A 20,604-nucleotide genomic window follows, 5' to 3' on the forward strand; every position below is an offset into this window, starting at 1 on the left:
ATGCGGGCCGCTAACTTGAAATTCAAGCCGCAGAAGTGTCACCTTCTGCGTGAGTCTGTGCACTATCTGGGCCACATAGTTAGCCGCTCGGGCATCTCTACCGACCCTGAAAAAACCAAATGTGTTCAACATTGGCCGACCCCTACATCTGCGGGCGATGTTCGTAGTTTTATTGGTTTTGCGTCGTACTACCGCCAGTTTGTTGCTGGCTTCACGACCATTGCCAAGCCGCTCCACGCCCTTACGTCAAAAGGGGTGGCGTTTCATTGGGGGGACGCAGAACAGGCCGCGTTCGACTCCTTGCGGAACGCGCTCGTGACGGCACCGTCCTTTGCGTACCCCGATTTTTCCGTGCCATTCGTGTTGGACACCGACGCTAGCAATACGGGGATTGGGGGTGTTCTGTCCCAAAAAGTTGATGGCATTGAAAGGGTTGTTGCCTATGGTAGCAGAGTCTTGTCTCTTGCTGAATAAAGATACTGTGTGACCAGACGTGAGCTGCTGGCCATTGTTTTTTTTTTTCAGCAATACAGGCCGAATCTGTATGGTCAGCATTTTACCGTGCGATCTGATCATTCGGCTTTACAGTACGCTCTGCGGGTTGACCAACCGTCCGGGCAGCTTTCTCGGTGGCTCGAAGTCCTTCAGGACTACGATTTCAATGTCACTTACCGTAGGGGTGCACAACACACGAATGCCGATGTGTTGTCTCGCCTCCCGCCGGCTCAAAAATGTGCGTGTTTTTTGGGCTCGGGCCGTTGTAAGCCACCACTGCCTGCGCAGGTCGCGCCTCTCACAACGGTGTCAGCCGCACTTCCCGCCGCCTCAGCGCTGATGTTGGATCATGCAGATCCAATGGCCAGTGACGATTTGCTGGGGCTAACTTTGGCCGAATGGGGTCGGCACCAGAGCGAGGACATGTCATTATTGAGGTCACGTCGCCACGCGAATAATGCGGTTCCAAGAGAGGGCAAATTTAATTCATTTGTCATGAAGCACGGCTTGTTGATGCATTGGGATGCTGACTCGTGTCAACATAAAATCGTCGTGCCATCCGCCTTGCAATGCAAGGCCGTATGGGCGGCGCATGAGCGTTTATTGCACCTGGGTGTTCATAAGACCATTGGGTTGTTGCGGTTGCAATTTTTCTGGCCGGGCATGCTGCGCGACGTCACTGACATTTTGCTGGGATGCACCCATTGTGCGCAACGTAAACCGCCGGCTAAACTGGCATGTCCACCCCTGCAACCCATTTCGGTCTCTCGTATAAATGAGTTGGTGGCTCTCGATATTTTGGGCCCTTTTCCTACTACGCCACGGGGTAATAAGTACCTTCTGGTTGGGGTAGAGTATTTTACATGGTGGCCTATGGCCTGGGCCCTCCCCAACCAGTCGGCGGCGGCCGTTGTGGACGCCTTTGTTCAGGGCTACATCCTGGACAAGGGCGCACCAGAACGGTTGCTGACCGATCAGGGAAGAAATTTTTCGGGAGCCTTGCTGAATGATGTGTGCCGCCTGTTGGGCACTAAGAAAGTGCGCACTTCGCACTACCATCCCCAGAACAACGGCATGGTGGAGCGCCTTCATAGAACTCTCACCGCTATGTTATGCCATCAGGTCGATGAATCCCATTTCAATTGGGACTTGCAGGCTCCGGGGGTCCTCGCCGCATACCGTATGGCACCTCACGCGGCGACGGGATTTTCCCCGTTCTTTCTAATGTACGGCAGGGATGCCTTTCCTCCCGCCGACGTTCGGCTGGAAATCGAACAGCCACCGCAAAAGTCAAAGCTCGTTGACCACTTGCGATTCAACCTCCGTAAGTTGGCCGAGGCACGGGAGGCCGCCAGTAAAAATTCGGCTTCCCGCCAACGGACGAATTTGCGACTGCGGGACCCTCGGTCGTACACGCATCGTTGGGCACCGGGAGACAGGGCATGGCTCCACTGCCCCCAGGTGCCGGTGTCCACGTCGGCCAAACTCCTCAGACCATGGCGAGGCCCGGTTGAGGTAGTGGAAGTCCTGCGTCCCCAATGTGTTAAAATTAGCTTGGGACGGCGTCGCTGCTGCGTTCACCCCTCTCGGTTAAAACCCTTAGTCACGCCACGCGTCCCTCCACAACACACACGACACGGAGGCCGAGTGTGCGACGCGTCCGACGAGCCGGATGTTGCCCCGTTGGTGCCTAACCCACAGCGCAGGCGCGTCATTCCTCCTGCAGATGACGCGGGAGTGACGGCTCCATGCAGGCCACGTTCGGCCTCAATGGACCGTGGAGCAGCAGGTGTCCCCGTGGAGATGCCTAAAGGTCCACCGGATGCTCTGGCTCATCCTCCTTCCCTTGTGCCGCCGACAAAGCCTGCCATCCCCTACGATGGTCCCGCGAAACACACGCGCGCGAAATCTCGCCGGTTGTTATAATGTTTTTTTGGCATGTCTAGTGCCTTGTACATACGTTATGTTGTTAAGGGGGGTATTTATAGGGGTTTTATTGTTCTTGTTCTTGTTGTTCGTGAGGCACACTCACAATTCTTCTACCGTTGGTAATTTCGGAGTTTCCCATTGTTGCAGCCGGGACGGCTGGAGCTTCCGAAGGCGGGGGTGATGTAGAGGTGTTAACTACGCGCTGTTGCGTAACCTGCATTGCCACCAGGGCAGTGCAGCATCACCCCTGGGTACAACGGTTGGGGTCAGTTGAGATGAAACGGATCGTGGCCAGGGTTTGGTGCGAATCAATCAGACGGTTCCACGTGGGAATGTATGATTGGTTCTACCTGGCCACGAAGGGGTATAAGATGGGTGACCCAACGGACCTCGGGGAGCTCTCTCCCTGCACGAAGATAGAAGACTGGGCTGAAGCCTAGCTAGGACCCTGGACCAGCCTTTCAGCCCTTCTAAGGGCTAAGGCTCGGCATACCCAGTGGTCAGGACCCACCGGGCCAGCGGTGGGTCAGATAGCCTCCCCTAGGTCCTAGCCGGAGGACTAGGATAGCGGTAGACGTGTGAGTCCCGCCAAGTCCGGAGGTTGTACCTCCTTAGGTATCAAGGAGGTTAGCAGTAGACGTGTGAGTCCCGCCAGGTCCGGAGGCTGTACCTCTCTAGGGTATCGGGTGAGGGGACCGAATATCCCTCTGTGTGTGTTAAGCGCTGTATAAGGAAATAATACAATAAACAGAGTGTGCCTCCTAAAGAAGTCTGCTCGTCCTTACAACACTACATGAGTATGAGAGTGTAATCCTACAGACAATGTGAGTATGAGAGTGTAATCTATAGACAATGTGAGTATGAGTGTAATCTATAGACAATGTGAGTATGAAAGTGTAATCCTAGAGACAATGTGAGTATGAGAGTGTAATCCTATAGACAATGTGAGTATGAGAGTGTAATCCTATAGACAATGTGAATATGTGAGTGTAATCCTACAGACAATGTGAGTATGAGAGTGTAATCTATAGACAATGTGAGAATGAGTGTAATCCTATAGACAATGTGAGTATGAGAGTGTAATCTATAGACAATGTGAGTATGAGAGTGTAATCCTATAGACAATGTGAGTATGAGAGTGTAATCTATAGACAATGTGAGTATGAGTGTAATGTATATATAATGTGAGTATGAGTGTAATCTATAGACAATGTGAGTATGAGAGTATAATCTATAGACAAAGTGAGTATGAGTATAATCTATAGACAATGTGAGTATGAGTGTAATCTATAGACAATGTGAGTATGAGAGTGTAATCTATAGACAATGTGAGTATGAGAGTGTAATCCTATAGACAATGTGAGTATGAGAGTGTAATCCTAAAGCCAATGTGAGTATGAGAGTGTGATCCTATAGACAATGTGAGTTTGAGAGTGTAATCTATAGACAATGTGAGTTTGAGAGTGTAATCTATAGACAATGTGAGTATGAGAGTGTAATCATATAGATAATGTGAGTCTGAGTGTAATCTATAGATAATGTGAGTATGAGTGTAATCCTATAGACAATGTGAGTATGAGAGTGTAATCCTATAGACAATGTGAGTATGAGAGTGTAATCTATAGACAATGTGAGTATGAGTGTAATCTATAGACAATGTGAGTATGAGTGTAATCTATAGACAATGTGAGTATGAGAGTGTAATTCTATAGACTATGAGAGTGTAATCCTACAGACAATGTGAGTATGAGAGTGTAATCTATAGACAATGTGAGTATGAGTGTAATCCTATAGACAATGTGAGTATGGGTGTAATCTATAGACAATGTGAGTATGAGAGTGTAATCCTATTGACAATGTGAGTATGAGAGTGTAATCTATAGATAATGTGAGTATGAGTGTAATCTATAGACAATGTGAGTATGAGTGTAATCTATAGACAATGTGAGTATGAGTGTAATCTATAGACAATGTGAGTATGAGAGTATAATCCTATAGACAATTTGAGTATGAGTGTAATCTATAGACAATGTGAGTATGAGAGTGTAATCTATAGATAATGTGAGTATGAGAGTGTAATCTATAGACAATGTGAGTATGAGTGTAATCTATAGACAATGTGAGTATGAGAGTGTAATCCTATAGACAATGTGAGTAAGAGAGTGTAATCTATAGACAATGTGAGTATGAGTGTAATCTATAGACAATGTGAGTATGAGAGTGTAATCCTATAGACAATGTGAGAATGAGTGTAATCTATAGACAATGTGAGTATGAGAGTGTAATCTATAGACAATGTGAGTATGAGAGTGTAATCCTATAAACAATGTGAGTATGAGTGTAATCCTATAGACAATGTGTGTATGAGAGTCTAATCCTGTAGACAATGTGAGTCTGAGTGTAATCTATAGACAATGTGAGTATGAGTGTAATCCTATAGACAATGTGAGTATGAGAGTGAAATCTATAGACAATGTGAGTCTAAGTGTAATCTATAGACAATGTGTGTGTGTTTGTACACACACGCACTTGACTGATGGTGTATCCCGTCCTCTGGCCCAGCGCCCTCAGCTCCGCCTCCTTCTGCACCCCTGCGAGGCTCCCCGTGGGACCCCCCCCCCTCAGGGCCCCTCCCCCCGAGGGGGCCCCTCCCCCCGTGGGGGCTTCTCCCCCCGTGGGGGGCCCCTCCCCCCGTAGGGGACCGGTGTCCCCGTCGCCGTGATTCTCCTCCATTCCGCACGATTCCCGCTTCGATTCTGGTCCTTGATTCGGAATTTTGATGGGGCAGGCGGTGGTGGTGGTGATGGTGTTGGTCGTGGTGATGATGGTGGTGGTGGTGATGGTGGTGGTCGTGGTGATGGTGGTGGTGCTGAAGCTCCCCGGAGTTCCGTCCCCAGACGATCTGAATCAATAACTCGAGTTACTGAGGGCACAGCAGTACACACACAGCATACACACAGCATACAGATTACACACACACAGCATACACACAGCATACACACAGCATACATATTACACACACAGCATACACACAGCATACAGATTACACACACAGTATACACACAGCATAAGATTACACACACAGCATACACACAGCATACACACAGCATACAGATTACACACACACAGCATACACACAGCATACACAAGGCATACAGATTACACACACACAGCATACACACAGCATACACACAGCATACACACATACAGCATACACACAGCATACAGATTACACACACAGCATACACACAGCATACAGCTTACACACACAGCATACACACAGCACACAGATTACACACACACACACAGCATACATACAGCATACAGATTACACACACACAGCATACACACAGCATACACACAGCATACACACACGTACAGCATACACACTGCATACAGATTACACACACACACAGCATACACACAGCATACAGATTACACACAGCATACACACAGCATACAGATTACACACACAGCATGCACACAGCATACACACAGCATACACACAGCATACAGATTACACACATACACAGCATACACACAGCATACACAAGGCATACAGATTACACACACAGCATACACACACAGCATACACACAGCATACACAGCACACACACCATACACACAGCATACACACAGCACACATACACAGAACACATACACAGCATACACACAGCATACAGATTAAACACACACTGGATTCACACAGCATATACACACAGCATACACACAGCATATACACAGCATACACACAGCATACACACAGCATATACACAGCATACATATAGCATATACACACAGAAATCACACAGCATACACACAGCATACACACAGCAAACACACACACAGCAAACACAGCATACACACAGCACACACATTGCATACACAGAATACACACACACACATCATACACACACGGCATATATACACACACACACATCATACACACACAGCACACATGTACACAGAGACAAAGATCCCCCGTGTAGCCTCTAGCAGGCTGTAGGGGAAAGTGCTGTTGGCACCTATACACAGACAAATATCCCCCATGTAGCCTCTAGCAGGCTGTAGGGGCAAGTGCTGCTAGTAGCACCTACACACAAAGATCCCCCGTGTAGCCTCTAGCAGGCTGTAGGAGCAAGTGCTGCTAGTAGCACCTACACACAAAGATCCCCCGTGTAGCCTCTAGCAGGCTGTAGGGGCAAGTGCTGCTAGTAGCACCTACACACAGACATAGATCCTCCGTGTAGCCTCTAGCAGGGTGTAGGGGCAAGTGCTGTCAGTAGCACCTACACACAGACAAAGATCCCCCGTGTAGCCTCTAGCAGGCTGTAGGGGCAAGTGCTGCTAGTAACACCTACACACAGACAAAGATCCCCCGTGTAGCCTCTAGCAGGCTGTAGGGGCAAGTGCTGCTAGTAGCGAGTAGCAGCATCACCTATGAGGCTACCGGCACTGTGGCACACACAGAGGGGGTTGTGATGGTGGTGATGGTGGTGGTGTTGGTGATGGTGGTGATGATTATGGTGATGGTGGTGATGGTGGTGGTGATGGTGGTGATGGTGATGTTGGTGATGATGGTGGTGTAACTTTGCCCTCTGCGCTATCTGCTTTCGACCTTTGCCCGCCAACAGCTCAGCAGGAGAGATAACGAGAAGTGACTGTTCATGTGATGGTGATGATGGTGATGGTGGTGATGGTGGTGATGGTGGTGGTGTGGTGGTGGTGTAGTGGTGATGGTGGTGGTGTAGTGGTGATGGTGGTGGTGTGGTGGTGGTGGTGTAGTAGTTATGGTGGTGGTGTAGTGGTGATGGTGGTGGTGTAGTGGTGGTGTAGCGGTGATGGTGGTGGTGGTGTAGTGGAGGTGGTGTAGTGGGTGGTGTAGTGGTGGTGGTGGTGTAGTGGTGATGGTCGTGGTGTAGTGAACATCGCTAGCACTGGGGGAGAGACAAAGGCGGCCGGGCGTAGTGGTGGTGCTGGCCACCCACCCCCTCTGTGTGTGTAGCCACAGTACCGGTAGCCTTCATAGGTGATGGTTCGAACCACGCCGTGATTCATAGTCCGCCTCCCCCTCTCTCTCATCTCTCTCTCCCAATCTCTCTCTCCCCTATCTCCCCCCCTCTATCTCCCCTATATCTCCCCCTCTCTCTCAACTCTCTCTCCCCATCTGTCTCTCTCCCCCTATCTCTCCCCCTCTCTCTATCTCCCCCTATCTCCTCTATCTCGTCCCCTCTCTCACCTCTCTCTCCCCATCTCTCTCACCTATCACTCCCCCTCTCTCTCTCTCTCACCTCTCTCTCCCCATCCCTCTCTCCCCCTATCTCCCCCCCTCTATCTCCCCTATCTCTCCCCATCTCTCTCACCTCTCTCTCCCCATCTCTCCCTCTCCCCCTATCTCTCCCCCTCTCTCTCCCCATCTCTTTCCCCATCTCTCTATATCCCCCCTCTATCTCCCCATCTCTCTCACCTCTCTCTCCCCATCTCTCCCTCTCCCCCTATCTCTCTCCCCTCTCTCCCCATCTCTCTCCCCATCGCTCTATCTCCCCCCTCTATCTCCCCATCTCTCTCTCCCCATCTCTCCCTCTCCCTCTATCTCTCACCCCTCTCTCCCCATCTCTCTCCTCATCTCTCTATCTCCCCCCTCTATCTCCCCATCTCTCTCCCGTCTCTCTTTTTTTCTTTTGTACGATCAGAGGAAACAAGAAGATGCTCGGTGTAGTCAGTACTTTGCTTCGTTCATCATTTCGGGTTTTTTCAATGCTTTGCTTTATGTAACCCCCCCCCCCCACCCATTTTAAATGAAAGATTTCACGAAAGATGTGACGCTCTGCTCTCCTCCTTCTTATCCCTTCCCTCTCTCTCTACCCCTTCCCTCTCTCTACCCCCCCCCTCTCTCTCTCTACCCCCTCTCTCTCTACCCCCCCCCCCTCTCTCTCTACCCCCCTCTCTCTCTACCCCTCTCTCTCTACCCTCCCTCTCTCTACCCCCTCTCTCCCTACTCTATGTCTATGTTCATCTCTCTCTCCCAATCTCTCTCTCTCTCTCTCCCCCTATCTCCCCCCTCTATCTCCCCATCTCTCTATCTCCCCCTATCTCCCCCCTCTATCTCCCCTATCTCCCCCCTCTCTCTGAACTCTCTCTCCCCATCTCTCTCACCTCTTTCTCCCCCTCTCTCTCACCTCTCTCTCCCCATCTCTCTATCTCCCCCCCTCTATCTCCCCATCTCTCTCACCTCTCTCTCCCCATCTCTCCCTCTCCCCATCTCTCTCCCCATCTCTCTATCTCCCATCTCTCCCCCGTCTCTCATGTATTCTTTTGTACGATCAGAGGAAACAAGAAGATGCTCGGTGTAGTCGGTACTTTGCTTCGTTCATCATTTCGGGTTTTTTCAATGCTTTGCTTTATGTAAACCCCCCCCCCCCCTTTTTTAATTGAAAGATTTCACGAAAGATGTCACGCTCTGCTCTCCTCCTTCTTACCCCTTCCCTCTCTCTCTCTCTCTACCCCCTTTATCTCTCTACCCCCTCTCTCTACCCCCTCTCTCCCTACTCTATGTCTATGTTCCCCCTGTTTTCTATGTAATTTTTTTAACTACGACAAGTGCTGCATCCGCACCAAGCCCTCCTCGCAGTCCTAGGGCCCCCGACGGGTAGCTCACAATCTGCACGCAGAGCTCTCTACCGTCTTCTGCCACCGAGCACGCGGCCTCCTCCAGCGTCCACTGCTCCTTGAAGGCCGGCACGGCGTGGGTCAGCCGCGCACGGCGGAAGCGGTAAAGTGGAGATGGTGGCGCACCAATACGTGGAGTGCAAGAGCCTGGACTCGCTGTTCAAGGTCCTGAGAAACATCCTCCTAAGGTTCAGCCTCCACTTCTCCCCGATGGTCCTCATCTTTGGATACCCGAAGGGCGACGGACCCCAACATCTTCAGGGGCCGGTCAATGAGCTCTTCGGCCACGCCAAGCTCGCCGTATACAGGGCGAGGAAGGTGGCCCTGGAGGGGTAACGTCCGGCCAGCAGCCTGGGCATCTTCCGCGCTCTGGTTGGAGGCAGGGTGTGGCTGGAGTTTCTCCCCTCTCTGTCCCCATCTCTCTCTCCCCCTCTCTCTCCTCATCTCTCTCTCCTCATCTCTCTCTCCCCATCTCTCTCTCCCCTCTCTATCTCTCCCCCCTCTCTCTCTATCTCTCCAATCTCTCTCTATCTCTCTCCCTATCTCTCTCTATCTATCTCTCTCTCTATCTCTCTCTCTAGGGCTGTCTCGAACCTCATCTTGGACCCGTAACCTCACTTGCTAACAGTCGAACTCACAGCACGATGCTTCTCTGGGGCAGGATGCCTCTCCCACCCCCCTCTTCCACCCCTCTCTCCCACCCCTCTCTCATCTCCCCTTCTCTCTCATCCCTCTCTCTCCCACCCCTCTCTCCCACCCCTCTCTCATCTCCCCTTCTCTCCCATCCCTCTCTCTCCCACCCCTCTCTCACACCCCTCTCTCATTTCCCCTCTCTCCCACCCCTCTCTCTCCCACCCCTCTCTCTCCCACCCCTCTCTCTCCCACCCCTCTCCCACCCCTCTCTCTCTCTCTCTCACCCCTCTCTCCCACCCCTCTCCCACCCCTCTCTCATCTCCCCTCTCTCTTCCACCCCTCTCTCATCACCCCTCTCTCATCTCTCGTTCTCTCCCACCCCTCTCTCCCACCCCTCTCCCACCCCTCTCTCCCACCCCTCTCTCATCCTCCCTCTCTCCCATCCCTCTCTCCCACCCTTCTTTCCCACCCCTCTCTCTCTCTCTCCTTCTCTCTGTCTCTCTCTCTCTCTGCCTCTACTCTCTCTCTCCCCCATATACAGACCCATAGAGACCCATATAGAGACCCACATAGAGACCCATGGAGACCCATATAGAGACCCACAGAGACCCAGATACTCATATAGACCCACAGAAACCCATAGAAACCCATAGAGACCAATATAGACCCACAGATACCCATGGAGACCCATATAGAGACCCAAAGAGACCCAGAGACTCATATAGACTCACAGAAACCCATATAAAGACCTACAGATACCCATAGAGACCCGTATAGAGACCCACAGAGACCCATAGAGACCCACAGAGACCCACAGAAATCCATAGAGACACACAGAGACCCACAAAGATACACAGAGACCCACAGACCCACAGAGATACACAGAGATACACAGAGACCCACAGAGATACACAGAGAAACACAGAGACCCACAGAGACCCACAGAAATCCACAGAGACACACAGAGACCGACAGAGATACACAGAGACCCACAGACCCACAGAGATACACAGAGATACACAGAGACCCACAGAGATACACAGAGAAACACAGAGACCCACAGAGACACATAGAGATACACAGAGACCCACAGACCCACAGAGACCCACAGAGATACACAGAGACCCACAGAGATACACAGAGATACACAGAGAAACACAGAGACTCACAGAGACACATGGATATACTCAGAGATACACAGAGATCCAAAACTGGAACCTTTTTACAGGGATCCATGTTACTGCATTAACCACAATACCTGCAGTCAAAATGCAAACAAAAAACATACTTTGATAATATATGCATTGTCCTTGAAACTTATTGGTCCACACCAAGGGACGGCTTTCTTTTGAGCCTCGACCCAATTGGTGCTCGACCAGATGACGCCAAAAGGCATACAGCTCAAAGACAATGCCACTATCAAAGTAATGAGGGCTCGGGGTGAGTATCTACATCATTAGACCTCCTTTGCCAGTACCAAAATGTAATAATGGGGGTTTTCCCCTTTTTCTGGCAACAAAACTTAAACCTTTTTACAAGGATTCATGTCTGCATTAACCACAAAACCTGCAGTCAAAATGGCAAAGGAGGTCTAATGATGTAGATGCTCACCCTGAGCCCTCATTACTTTGAAAGTGCATTGTCTTTGAGCTGTACGCCTTTTGGCGTCATCTGGTCGAGCACCAATTGGGTCGAGGCTCAAAAGAAAGCCGTCCCTTGGTGTGGACCAATAAGTTCCAAGGACAATGCATATATTATCATAGTATGTTTTTTGTTTGCATTTTGACTGCAGGTATTGCGGTTAATGCAGTAACATGGATCCTTGTAAACAGGTTTCAGTTTTGTTGCCAGAAGAAAGGAGAAAAACCCTATGATTACATTTTGGTAATGGCAAAGGAGGTCTAATGCCATGTTTATCTTGATTTGAAGCTTTCGTGACTGCAGGAATCCATACTCTTTGGTTCTTTCGGTAAAGTCACGTCGGAAGAAAAATTAATAAAATAAAATAAAACAAAAAATAATAAATCATATGATATATATAAAAATAAACGTGTCATATGATTTTTTATTTTGATTTAAAAAATAAAACAAAAAATAATAAATCATATGATATATATAAATAAACGTGTCATATGATTTTTGATTTAAAGCTTTCGTGACTGTAAGGATTCGTATTATTGGGTCTTTCGGTAAAGTCACGTAGAAGGGAAACAATACAATAATTAAAAATATATTATTTTATTGTTTCTCTTCTACGTGACTTTACCGAAAGAACCAAGAATATGTCGCATGAAATATTGTTGTATTTATATTTTATTATTTTTCTATCTACGTGACTTTACCAAAAGAACCAGAGAGCATGTTTATCTTGCCAGGGTGTGAGGCCTCACTTGGACATCTATAGGAGCAGACAAAATAGCAAAACATAGAGACGCACAGAGAGACTTAGCCATAGAGATACAGAGAAAAAAATAGAGACCCATGGACATACATCGAGACACATAGAGATACGTAGAGACCCACAGAGATACACAAAGATACATAGAGACCCATAGAGATACATTGAGACCCTATACACAGACAAAGATCCCCCGTGTAGCCTCAAGCAGGCTGTAGGGGCAAGTGCTGCAAGTAGCACCTACACACAGACAAAGATCCCCCGTGTAGCCTCTAGCAGGCTGTAGGGGCAAGTGCTGCTGGTAGCACCTACACACAGACAAAGATCCCCCGTGTAGCCTCTAGCAGGCTGTAGGGGCAAGTGCTGCTAGTGGCACCTACACACAGACAAAGATCCCCCGTGTAGCCTCGAGCAGGCTGTAGGGGCAAGTGCTGTTAGTAGCACCTACACACAGATAAAGAACCCCCGTGTAGCCTCTAGCCGGCTGTAGGGGCAAGTGATGTTAGTAGCACCTACACACAGACAAAGATACCCCGTGTAGCCTGTTACAGGCTGTAGGGGCAAGTGCTGTTAGTAGCACCTACACACAGACGAAGATTCCCCGTGTAGCCTCTAGCAGGCTGTAGGGGCAAGTGCTGCTAGTAGCGAGTAGCAGCATCAACTATGAAGGTTACCGGCACTGTGGCTACACACATAGAGGGGTTGGTGTGGCCAGCACCACCACCACGCCCGGCCGCCTTTGCTAGCGATGTTCACTACACCACCACTACACCACCACCGCCACGACATCACCACCACCACCGCTACACCAGGTACTCATTTGAGGCTGAGTCGCCCTAGAGGAGGCCCAGGACCGGTTCAGAGAATCGTCACTAGTGGTGTTGGCCGTGAGCGGAAATCGAAGTCGGGTAGCTGGGTTCGTAGCGCAGCGTAGCGCCACCTACTACACTACCACTCACAACAACAACCGCCATTCGCCACTAGGTGGCGGTGACGTCACCACGACGCTTGTGCCAGGCTATGTGCACCCTGAGGCCACGTGAAGTGTCGAACGCCCGCTGGCAGGAGGTCACGGGGCAGACCCAGATGCCACGGGTCGACTGACTGAGATGACTGGCTGATGCACCACCTGTGCCCCCTACTGTGCCAACCTGCTGTGCTTTAGCCACCCGGCGCTCCGCTCGTTGTTCTGAGCGTCGCTCCTCCGCCCTCCGTTGTTGTTGGAGGGCGACTGCCTCCAACTGCCCAGTAGCATCCTTCACGAGCCTCCTCCACAGAGGCCGATCTTGACACCGCTGGTACCAGTCATCGGCAAGTCCACTCAGCTCCACGTCCTCCTGTACCACATCACTCCATCTCTTCTCTAGCCCGTGCCGCGCCCGCTTAGCCCCCTCAATCCGGCCAAACAAAAGCTGTTTCGGCATGCGGTGGCTGGGCATGCGGGCTACATGACCCAGCCATCGCAGCCTTGCCCGCTGGAGGAGCTCACCGAGGGGACCCTGCCCAGATCTTTCAAGGATTTGTGAGCTCCTCACACAATCCAGTCTGGTTAAACCCAGGATGGATCGTAGGCAGGCCAGCCTAAATGTTTCCAACCGGCGAAGATGTTCCATTAGGGGGGTCCACGTTTCGCAAGCGTAGAGAAGGGAGGGAATGACCGTGGCCGTGAAGACCTGAAGCTTAGTGCGGAGCGACAGACCAGGTAGCTTCCACACAGCGTTACGCAACTGATGAAAAGATATTGCCGCGCGACTGATTCGGAGTGAGACCTCTGCTGTTAAACTGGAGCCAGTCATAAGCACACTGCCCAGGTATGGGGAACTCTCCAATCTCTCCACAACTGCCCCATCACCGATTGGGAGTTGTGGGGGTGGAGTGTCCGATGGTACAAAATACCCAGGCAGGTGCTTAGTTTTGGTGGGGCTGATGGTAAGGCCCCACCTCTTAGTGGCACGCTCCAGTCTCAGCAGCAGCGTCTCCAACTCCTCCTCTGACTGAGCAGCTATTACCAAATCATCAGCATACATAACGTGGTTGAGCAATAGGGAGCCATCCCTTGACCGCACCCGGGCATTGATCAGCCTCCCATTATATCTGTACCATATGGAGATTCCCCCGGTACAGCTATTGAAGGCTTCACGAACTACGTGGTCAAAATAGATGTTAAATAATGTGGGAGCCAGAGGACATCCCTGTCGCACCCCAAGGTGTACAGGGAATGGCTCTGACTCCCGGCCACGTAGTTTTACCCGGGCCCGCTCACCATCATGAAGGTCCTTAATGATCGTGAGCAGAGGGTCAGGTACTCCAAAAGCACGAAGAACGACGAAGAGGCCAGGCCTACTGATGGTATCATAGGCCTTGACCAGGTCAATAAAGCAGAGATGTAGGTCTTGTTGGAATTCCCTACACCTCTGCTGTAGCAGACGGACAGAAAATATGGCATCTGTGCAGGACCGCCCTTTCCTGAAACCGCATTGGGGCTCCGCAAGCCTCTCCTCAGCGTGTCTGGCAAGGCAATGCTGAATAATCCTTGCCAGGACCTTTCCCGGCACATTGAGGAGTGAGATGCCCCTGTAGTTGTTACAGTCTGTGCGGACCCCCTCCTTAAAAAGGGGGACCACCAGGGCATCCTTCCAATCCTGCGGAACCCGTCCAGTGGTCCAAACCGTTGTTATGATGTCATATAGGGCAGTCTGTGCACAAACGCCACCCTCCCTCAGCATTTCGCTTGGGAGATCATCTCTGCCCGCTGCCTTTCCTGGTCTCAGACTCCGGATCGCCCTCAGTACTTCCTCAACAGATGGCACCTCAGCCAGCCACTCACAGGGGGTGACTTCTTCCAATATTTGAGGCACCGCAGCCTTAGCAGGGTCATCCATACTTTGTGCCACGATGTTTTCCTGGCTGAGGGATTTTCCCTCCCCCAGGACCTCACAGAAATGCTCAGCAAATCTGCAAACCTGTTCCTGGGGGTCGGAGATTGGATCAGCGTTCTTCTCCTAATGATGGTAATAGGTGTGGCGCTGCAGGTTACTTTTTTGATGGAATTAAAGAGCGATTTGTGATCGCGGGGCACTGAGGCAGACTCCATCTCTTCAGCAATCTGTGACCACCACTCATCCTTGCAGCGCCTCACAGCTCTCCGAACCTCCGAGCGAAGGCTGCAGTAAGCCTCCTCATTCTCTGACGTGGGATGCTGTCGCCGATGAGAGTGGGCCTGTCACTTTTTCTCAGCCAGCTTGAACACCTCCTCTGTCAGCCAGGGTCTCTGGGGAGTTCTGGACCGTGTACCCAAAGCCACCATTGCAGCTGCATGAGCTACAGACCTAAACATCGCCCATTTCGCCTCTACATCAAAAGGAGTGAGGGACGATGCCAACCCCAGTCACAAGCGATGATGAAATTCTTGCTTGCAACTTTCATCAGCTAGCCGAGACCAGGCCACCTTATGTTTGAATGGGGTCCTGAGTGTACACCCACCACCGGAGTGGAAGAATCGGAGGCGCATCTTACAGATGACTAGTCGATGGTCAGTGGGCAGATCAGCTCCACGGTAGGTCCTGGTGTCAATGACATGGGCTCGAATCCGCTGGTCCGTCACTATGTAGTCCAGCAGATGTTCTTGCTTGGACTCGGCGTGCATCCATGATGTTGTTTGGATGCGCCGATGCCGGAACAGCGTGTTGGTAAATACAAGCCCGTGGGCTGCACAAAAATCTAGCAGCCTCCTACCGTTGTTATTGAGCTGATCTGGCCAATGCCTTCCACACACTCACTCACACACTCACACACTCTCTTACTTAGACACTCACACACTCACTCATACACTCACTCACACACAGACACACGCACAGACACGTGGCATATATACACATCGCACATAGACCACACACCACACACACACAACACACACACCACACACATCACACACTTACCACACGCACTCCACACACACATCACACACACACCCCACACGCACCACACACCCCACACGCACCACACACACATCACACACACATCACACACACATCACACACACACATCACATACATCACACACACATCACACACACACATCACACACCACACGCACATCACACACACACACATCACACACACATCACACTCACACCACACATGACACACGTGACACCACACATGACACACCACACAAATGACACACCTGACACACACCACACACACATGACACACACCACACACACCCTACACATTCCACACACCACACACATGACACACCTGACACACACCACACACACATGACACACACCACACACACACTACACATGCCACACACCACACACATGACACACCTGACACACACCACACACACATGACACACACCACACACACACTACACATGCCACACACCACACACATGACACACCTGACACACACCACACACACATGACACACACCACACACATGACACACCTGACACACACCACACACATGACACACACCACACACACATGACACACACCACACACACACTACACATGCCACACACCACACACATGACACACACTACACACACATGACACACACCACACACACACTACACACGCCACACACACACTACACATGTCACACACCACACACCTGACACACACACCACACACGACACACACCACACACACACTACACACACCACACACACACTACACATGACACACACCACACACATGACACACCTGACACACACCACAAATGACACACACACGACACATAACACACACCACACACACACCACACATGACACACACATGACACACGACCACCCCCACCTGGTTAATTTGGCGAGAGCCGGGAGACTTCCCTGTGGTGGTGATGGTGCTTGCGAGGGTCTCTCCGCTCCGCTAATCAACTCGCGATTTGTGAGGGCGACAGCAGCGAGGAAGACCCCTCAACTACTCACTCAGTGGTGGGGGGTGGGGGGGTGAGGTGGGGGGTGAGGTGGGGGGGGTTGAGGCTGACGTTCGAACTCCACAGCGAGAGACCTTGGCCCCCCTCTCCTCGTTAATCATTGAGCCACCCACCCCACACACACATACACACACACTCACATACACTCACATACACACACACACTCACCCACCCACCAACCCATTCACCCACTCACCCACCCACTCACCCACCAACCCAATCACCCACCCACTCACCCACCCACCCAACCAGTCACCCACTCACTCACGCAGCCACCCACCCACTCACTCACCCACCCAACCACTCACCCAGCCACCCACGCACTCACTCATCCACCCACTCACTCACCCACCCCTCACTCACCCACCCAACCACTCAACCAGCCACCCACCCACTCACTCACCCAGCCACCCACTCACCCACCCACCCACCACCCAGCCACCTACTCACCCACCCACCCACTCACCCACCCACCCACCATCCAGCCACCAACTCACCCAACCACCCACCCCACTCACCCACCCACCCATCCCACCCACTCACCCACCCACCTACCTACCCCCCCCCACCAACACCCCCACCAACACCCCTCTCGTTATCGGCAGTGCACCTCCCACCTCGAGCTAAACATTAACCCGGTACCATTCACCACCTGTCCGTGTGTGTGGGTGTCTGTGTGTGTGTGGGTGTCTGTGTGGGTGTCTGTGTGTGTCTGTGTGTGTGCGTGTCTGTGTGTGGGTGTCTGTGTGTGTGTGTGTCTGTGTGTGTGTGTGGGTGAGTGCCTGTGTGTGTGTGTGTGGGTATCTGTGTGTGGGTGTCTGTGTGTGTGTATCTGTGTGTGTGTCTGTGTCCTGTGTGTGTGTCTGTGTGTGTGGGTGTCTGTGTGTGTGTGTCTGTGTGCATGTCTGTGTCTGTGTGCTGTGTGTGTCTGTGTGTCTGTGTGTGTCTGTGTGTGTGTGTGAGTGCCTGTGTGTGTGTGTGGGTGTCTGTGTGTGTGTGTGTCATAGGCCTTGACCTGGTCAAGGCCTATGATACCATCAGTAGGCCTGGGCTCTGGGATGTTCTTCGTGCATTTGGAGTACCTGACCCTCTGCTCACGATCATTAAGGACCTTGATGATGGTGAGTGGGCCCGGGTAAAACTGCATGGCCGGGAGTCAGAGACATTCCCTGTACACCTTGGGGTGCGACAGGGATGTCCTCTGGCTCTCAAATTATTTAACATCTATTTTCACCACGTAGTTCGTGACGCCTTCAATAGCTGTACCGGGAGAATCTCCATATGGTACAGATATAATGGGAGGCTGATCGATGCCAGGGTGCGGTCAAGGGATGGCTCCCTATTGCTCAACCACGTTATGTATGCCGATGATTTGGTAATAGCTGTTCATTCAGAGGAGTTGGAGACGCTGCTGCTGAGACTGGAGCGTGCCACTAAGAGATAGTTTCATAGCTTCATTTATTTGGTATAGCCCTGTGAGCCATTCGGCTCTTGAATCGGGTACAACCGCAACAAACATAAAAACAAAAACATGAACAACAAAACATCTTAAAGTTACTATGTGACTGTGCAAACAGAAAATCCAGGACAAAACATCAAAATATTCCTGAAATAGCACCGTACACCAACGCTGTGTGCAAAAATCCCAGTGGGATGCAAGTCAAACAACAACAACAACAAGAAAACTTAGATTAAGGCCATCAGTCTAACTCCGTACTACAATAAACAAAAACATGGCCAAACCAAAAAACTTAAAAAAACCCAAAATAAAGCCATAAATGCAATGTAACAGTGATCATTGGAACTGTGACCGAATTTTTTTACAATAAACTACGTAAATAACATTTAACACCAAACCCTAGAGCCACAGCTGGCTGCATGAGTCACTCCACAAACAACAGGAGCATCAGTCGGAGTATCACATTTTTCAATGCACCTTTAAGATCAGCACACTGAATCAAAATACAGATAATACTTTGCAGCGGTCATCCGGAGCGAAACATTTTATTTTATTTTAGGCCACTGAATAGCAGTGGCAGCGAGGGGTGTACAACTCCTCTAGAGCAGTTTTGAGTGAAGATCTCATAGGTAGTGATGGGGCCTTACCATCAGCCCCACCAAAACTAAGCACCAGCCTGGGTATTTTGAACCATCGGACACTCCACCCCCACAACTCCCAATCGGTGATGGGGCAGTTGTGGAGAGAGTGGAGAATTTCCCATACCTGGGCAGTGTGCTTATGACCGGCTCCAGTTTAACAGCAGAGGTCTCACCCCGAATCAGTCGAGCGGCAATATCTTTTCATCGGTTGCGTAACGCTGTGTGAAAGATACCTGGTCTGTCGCTCCGCACTAAGCTTCAGGTCTTCTCGGCCACAGTCATTCCCTCCCTTCACTACTTTGCGAAACGTGGACCCCCCAAATGGAAAATCTTCGCCGGTTAGAAACATTTAGGCTAGCCTGCCTACGATCCATCCTGGGTTTAACCAGGCTGGATTGTGTGAGGAGCTCACAAATCTTTGAAAGATCTGGGCAAGGTCCCATCAGTGAGCTCCTCCGGCAGGCAAGGCTGTGTTGGCTGGGTCATGTAGCCCGCATGCCCAGCCACCGCATGCCGAAACAGCTTTTGTTCGGCCGGATCGAGGGGGCTAAATGGGCGCTGCACGGGCTAGAGAAGAGATGGAGTGATGTGGTACAGGAGGACGTGGAGCTGAGTGGACTTGCCGATGACTGGTACCAGCGGTGTCAAGATCGGCCTCTGTGGAGGAGGCTCGTGATGGACGCTACTGGGCAGTTGGAGGTAGTCGCCCTCCAACAACAACAGAGGACGGAGGAGCGACGCTCACAACAACGAGCGGAGCGCCGTGTGGCTAAAGCACAGCAGGTTGGCACAATAGGGGGCACAGGTGGTGCATCAGCCAGTCATCTCAGTCATCTCAGTCAGTCAACCCGTGGCACCTGGGTCTGCTCCGTGACCTCCTGCCCGCCGGCGTTCGACACTTCACGTGGCCTCAAGGTGCACATGGCCTGGCACAAGCGTCGTGGTGACGTGGTGACAAATGGCGGTTGTTGTTGTTGTGTGTGTGCGTCTGTGTGCTGTGTGTGTGTTTGTTTCTGTGTGTGTCTGTGTGTGTGTGGGTGTCTGTATGCGTCAATGTGTGGGTGTCTGTGGGGAGCGGTGGTGTAGTAGGTAGCGCTAAGCTGCGCTATGAACCTGGCGACAAGAGTTCGATTCCCGCTGACGGCCAACACCACCAGTTACGATTCTCTGAACCAGTCCTGGGCCTCTCCTAGGTCGACTCAGCCTCAAATGAGTACCTGGTTCGGTGTGTAGTAAACATAGCCACTGGGGAGACAAAGGCGGTCGGGCGTTGTGCTGGCCACCCACCCCTCGTGTACCGTTCCGGCCTTCATAGGTGCTCTCTAACAGAACTTGCCCCTGCAGCCTGTTAAGGCTATGCGGGGGGTCTTTGTCTGTGTCTTTGTCTGTGTGTGTGTATGGGTAGGCAGGTGAGTGAGTGAGTAGGTGAGTAGA

General features: G+C 51.2%; 1 protein-coding gene across 1 annotated transcript in view; it reads right to left on the reverse strand.

Annotated features, from left to right (window-relative positions):
- The window catches only part of A1CF (APOBEC1 complementation factor), a 93,160-nt gene extending 76,097 nt beyond the window's left edge, over positions 1-17,063 (reverse strand). The window contains exons 1-2 of the mRNA XM_076054864.1: positions 16,932-17,063; positions 4,954-5,347 (exon numbers count right to left, since the gene is read on the reverse strand). Of these exons, the coding sequence (XP_075910979.1) occupies positions 4,954-5,157 (204 nt within the window). The 5' untranslated portion in view covers positions 5,158-5,347; positions 16,932-17,063. The remainder of the gene's footprint in view (positions 1-4,953; positions 5,348-16,931) is intronic.
- Positions 17,064-20,604: the final 3,541 nt, after the last annotated feature.

The sequence above is a fragment of the Petromyzon marinus genome, chromosome 68 (genome assembly GCF_048934315.1).
Source record: "Petromyzon marinus isolate PM22_M1 ecotype Great Lakes invasive population chromosome 68, UKy_Petmar_22M1.pri1.0, whole genome shotgun sequence".
NCBI lineage: Eukaryota > Metazoa > Chordata > Hyperoartia > Petromyzontiformes > Petromyzontidae > Petromyzon > Petromyzon marinus.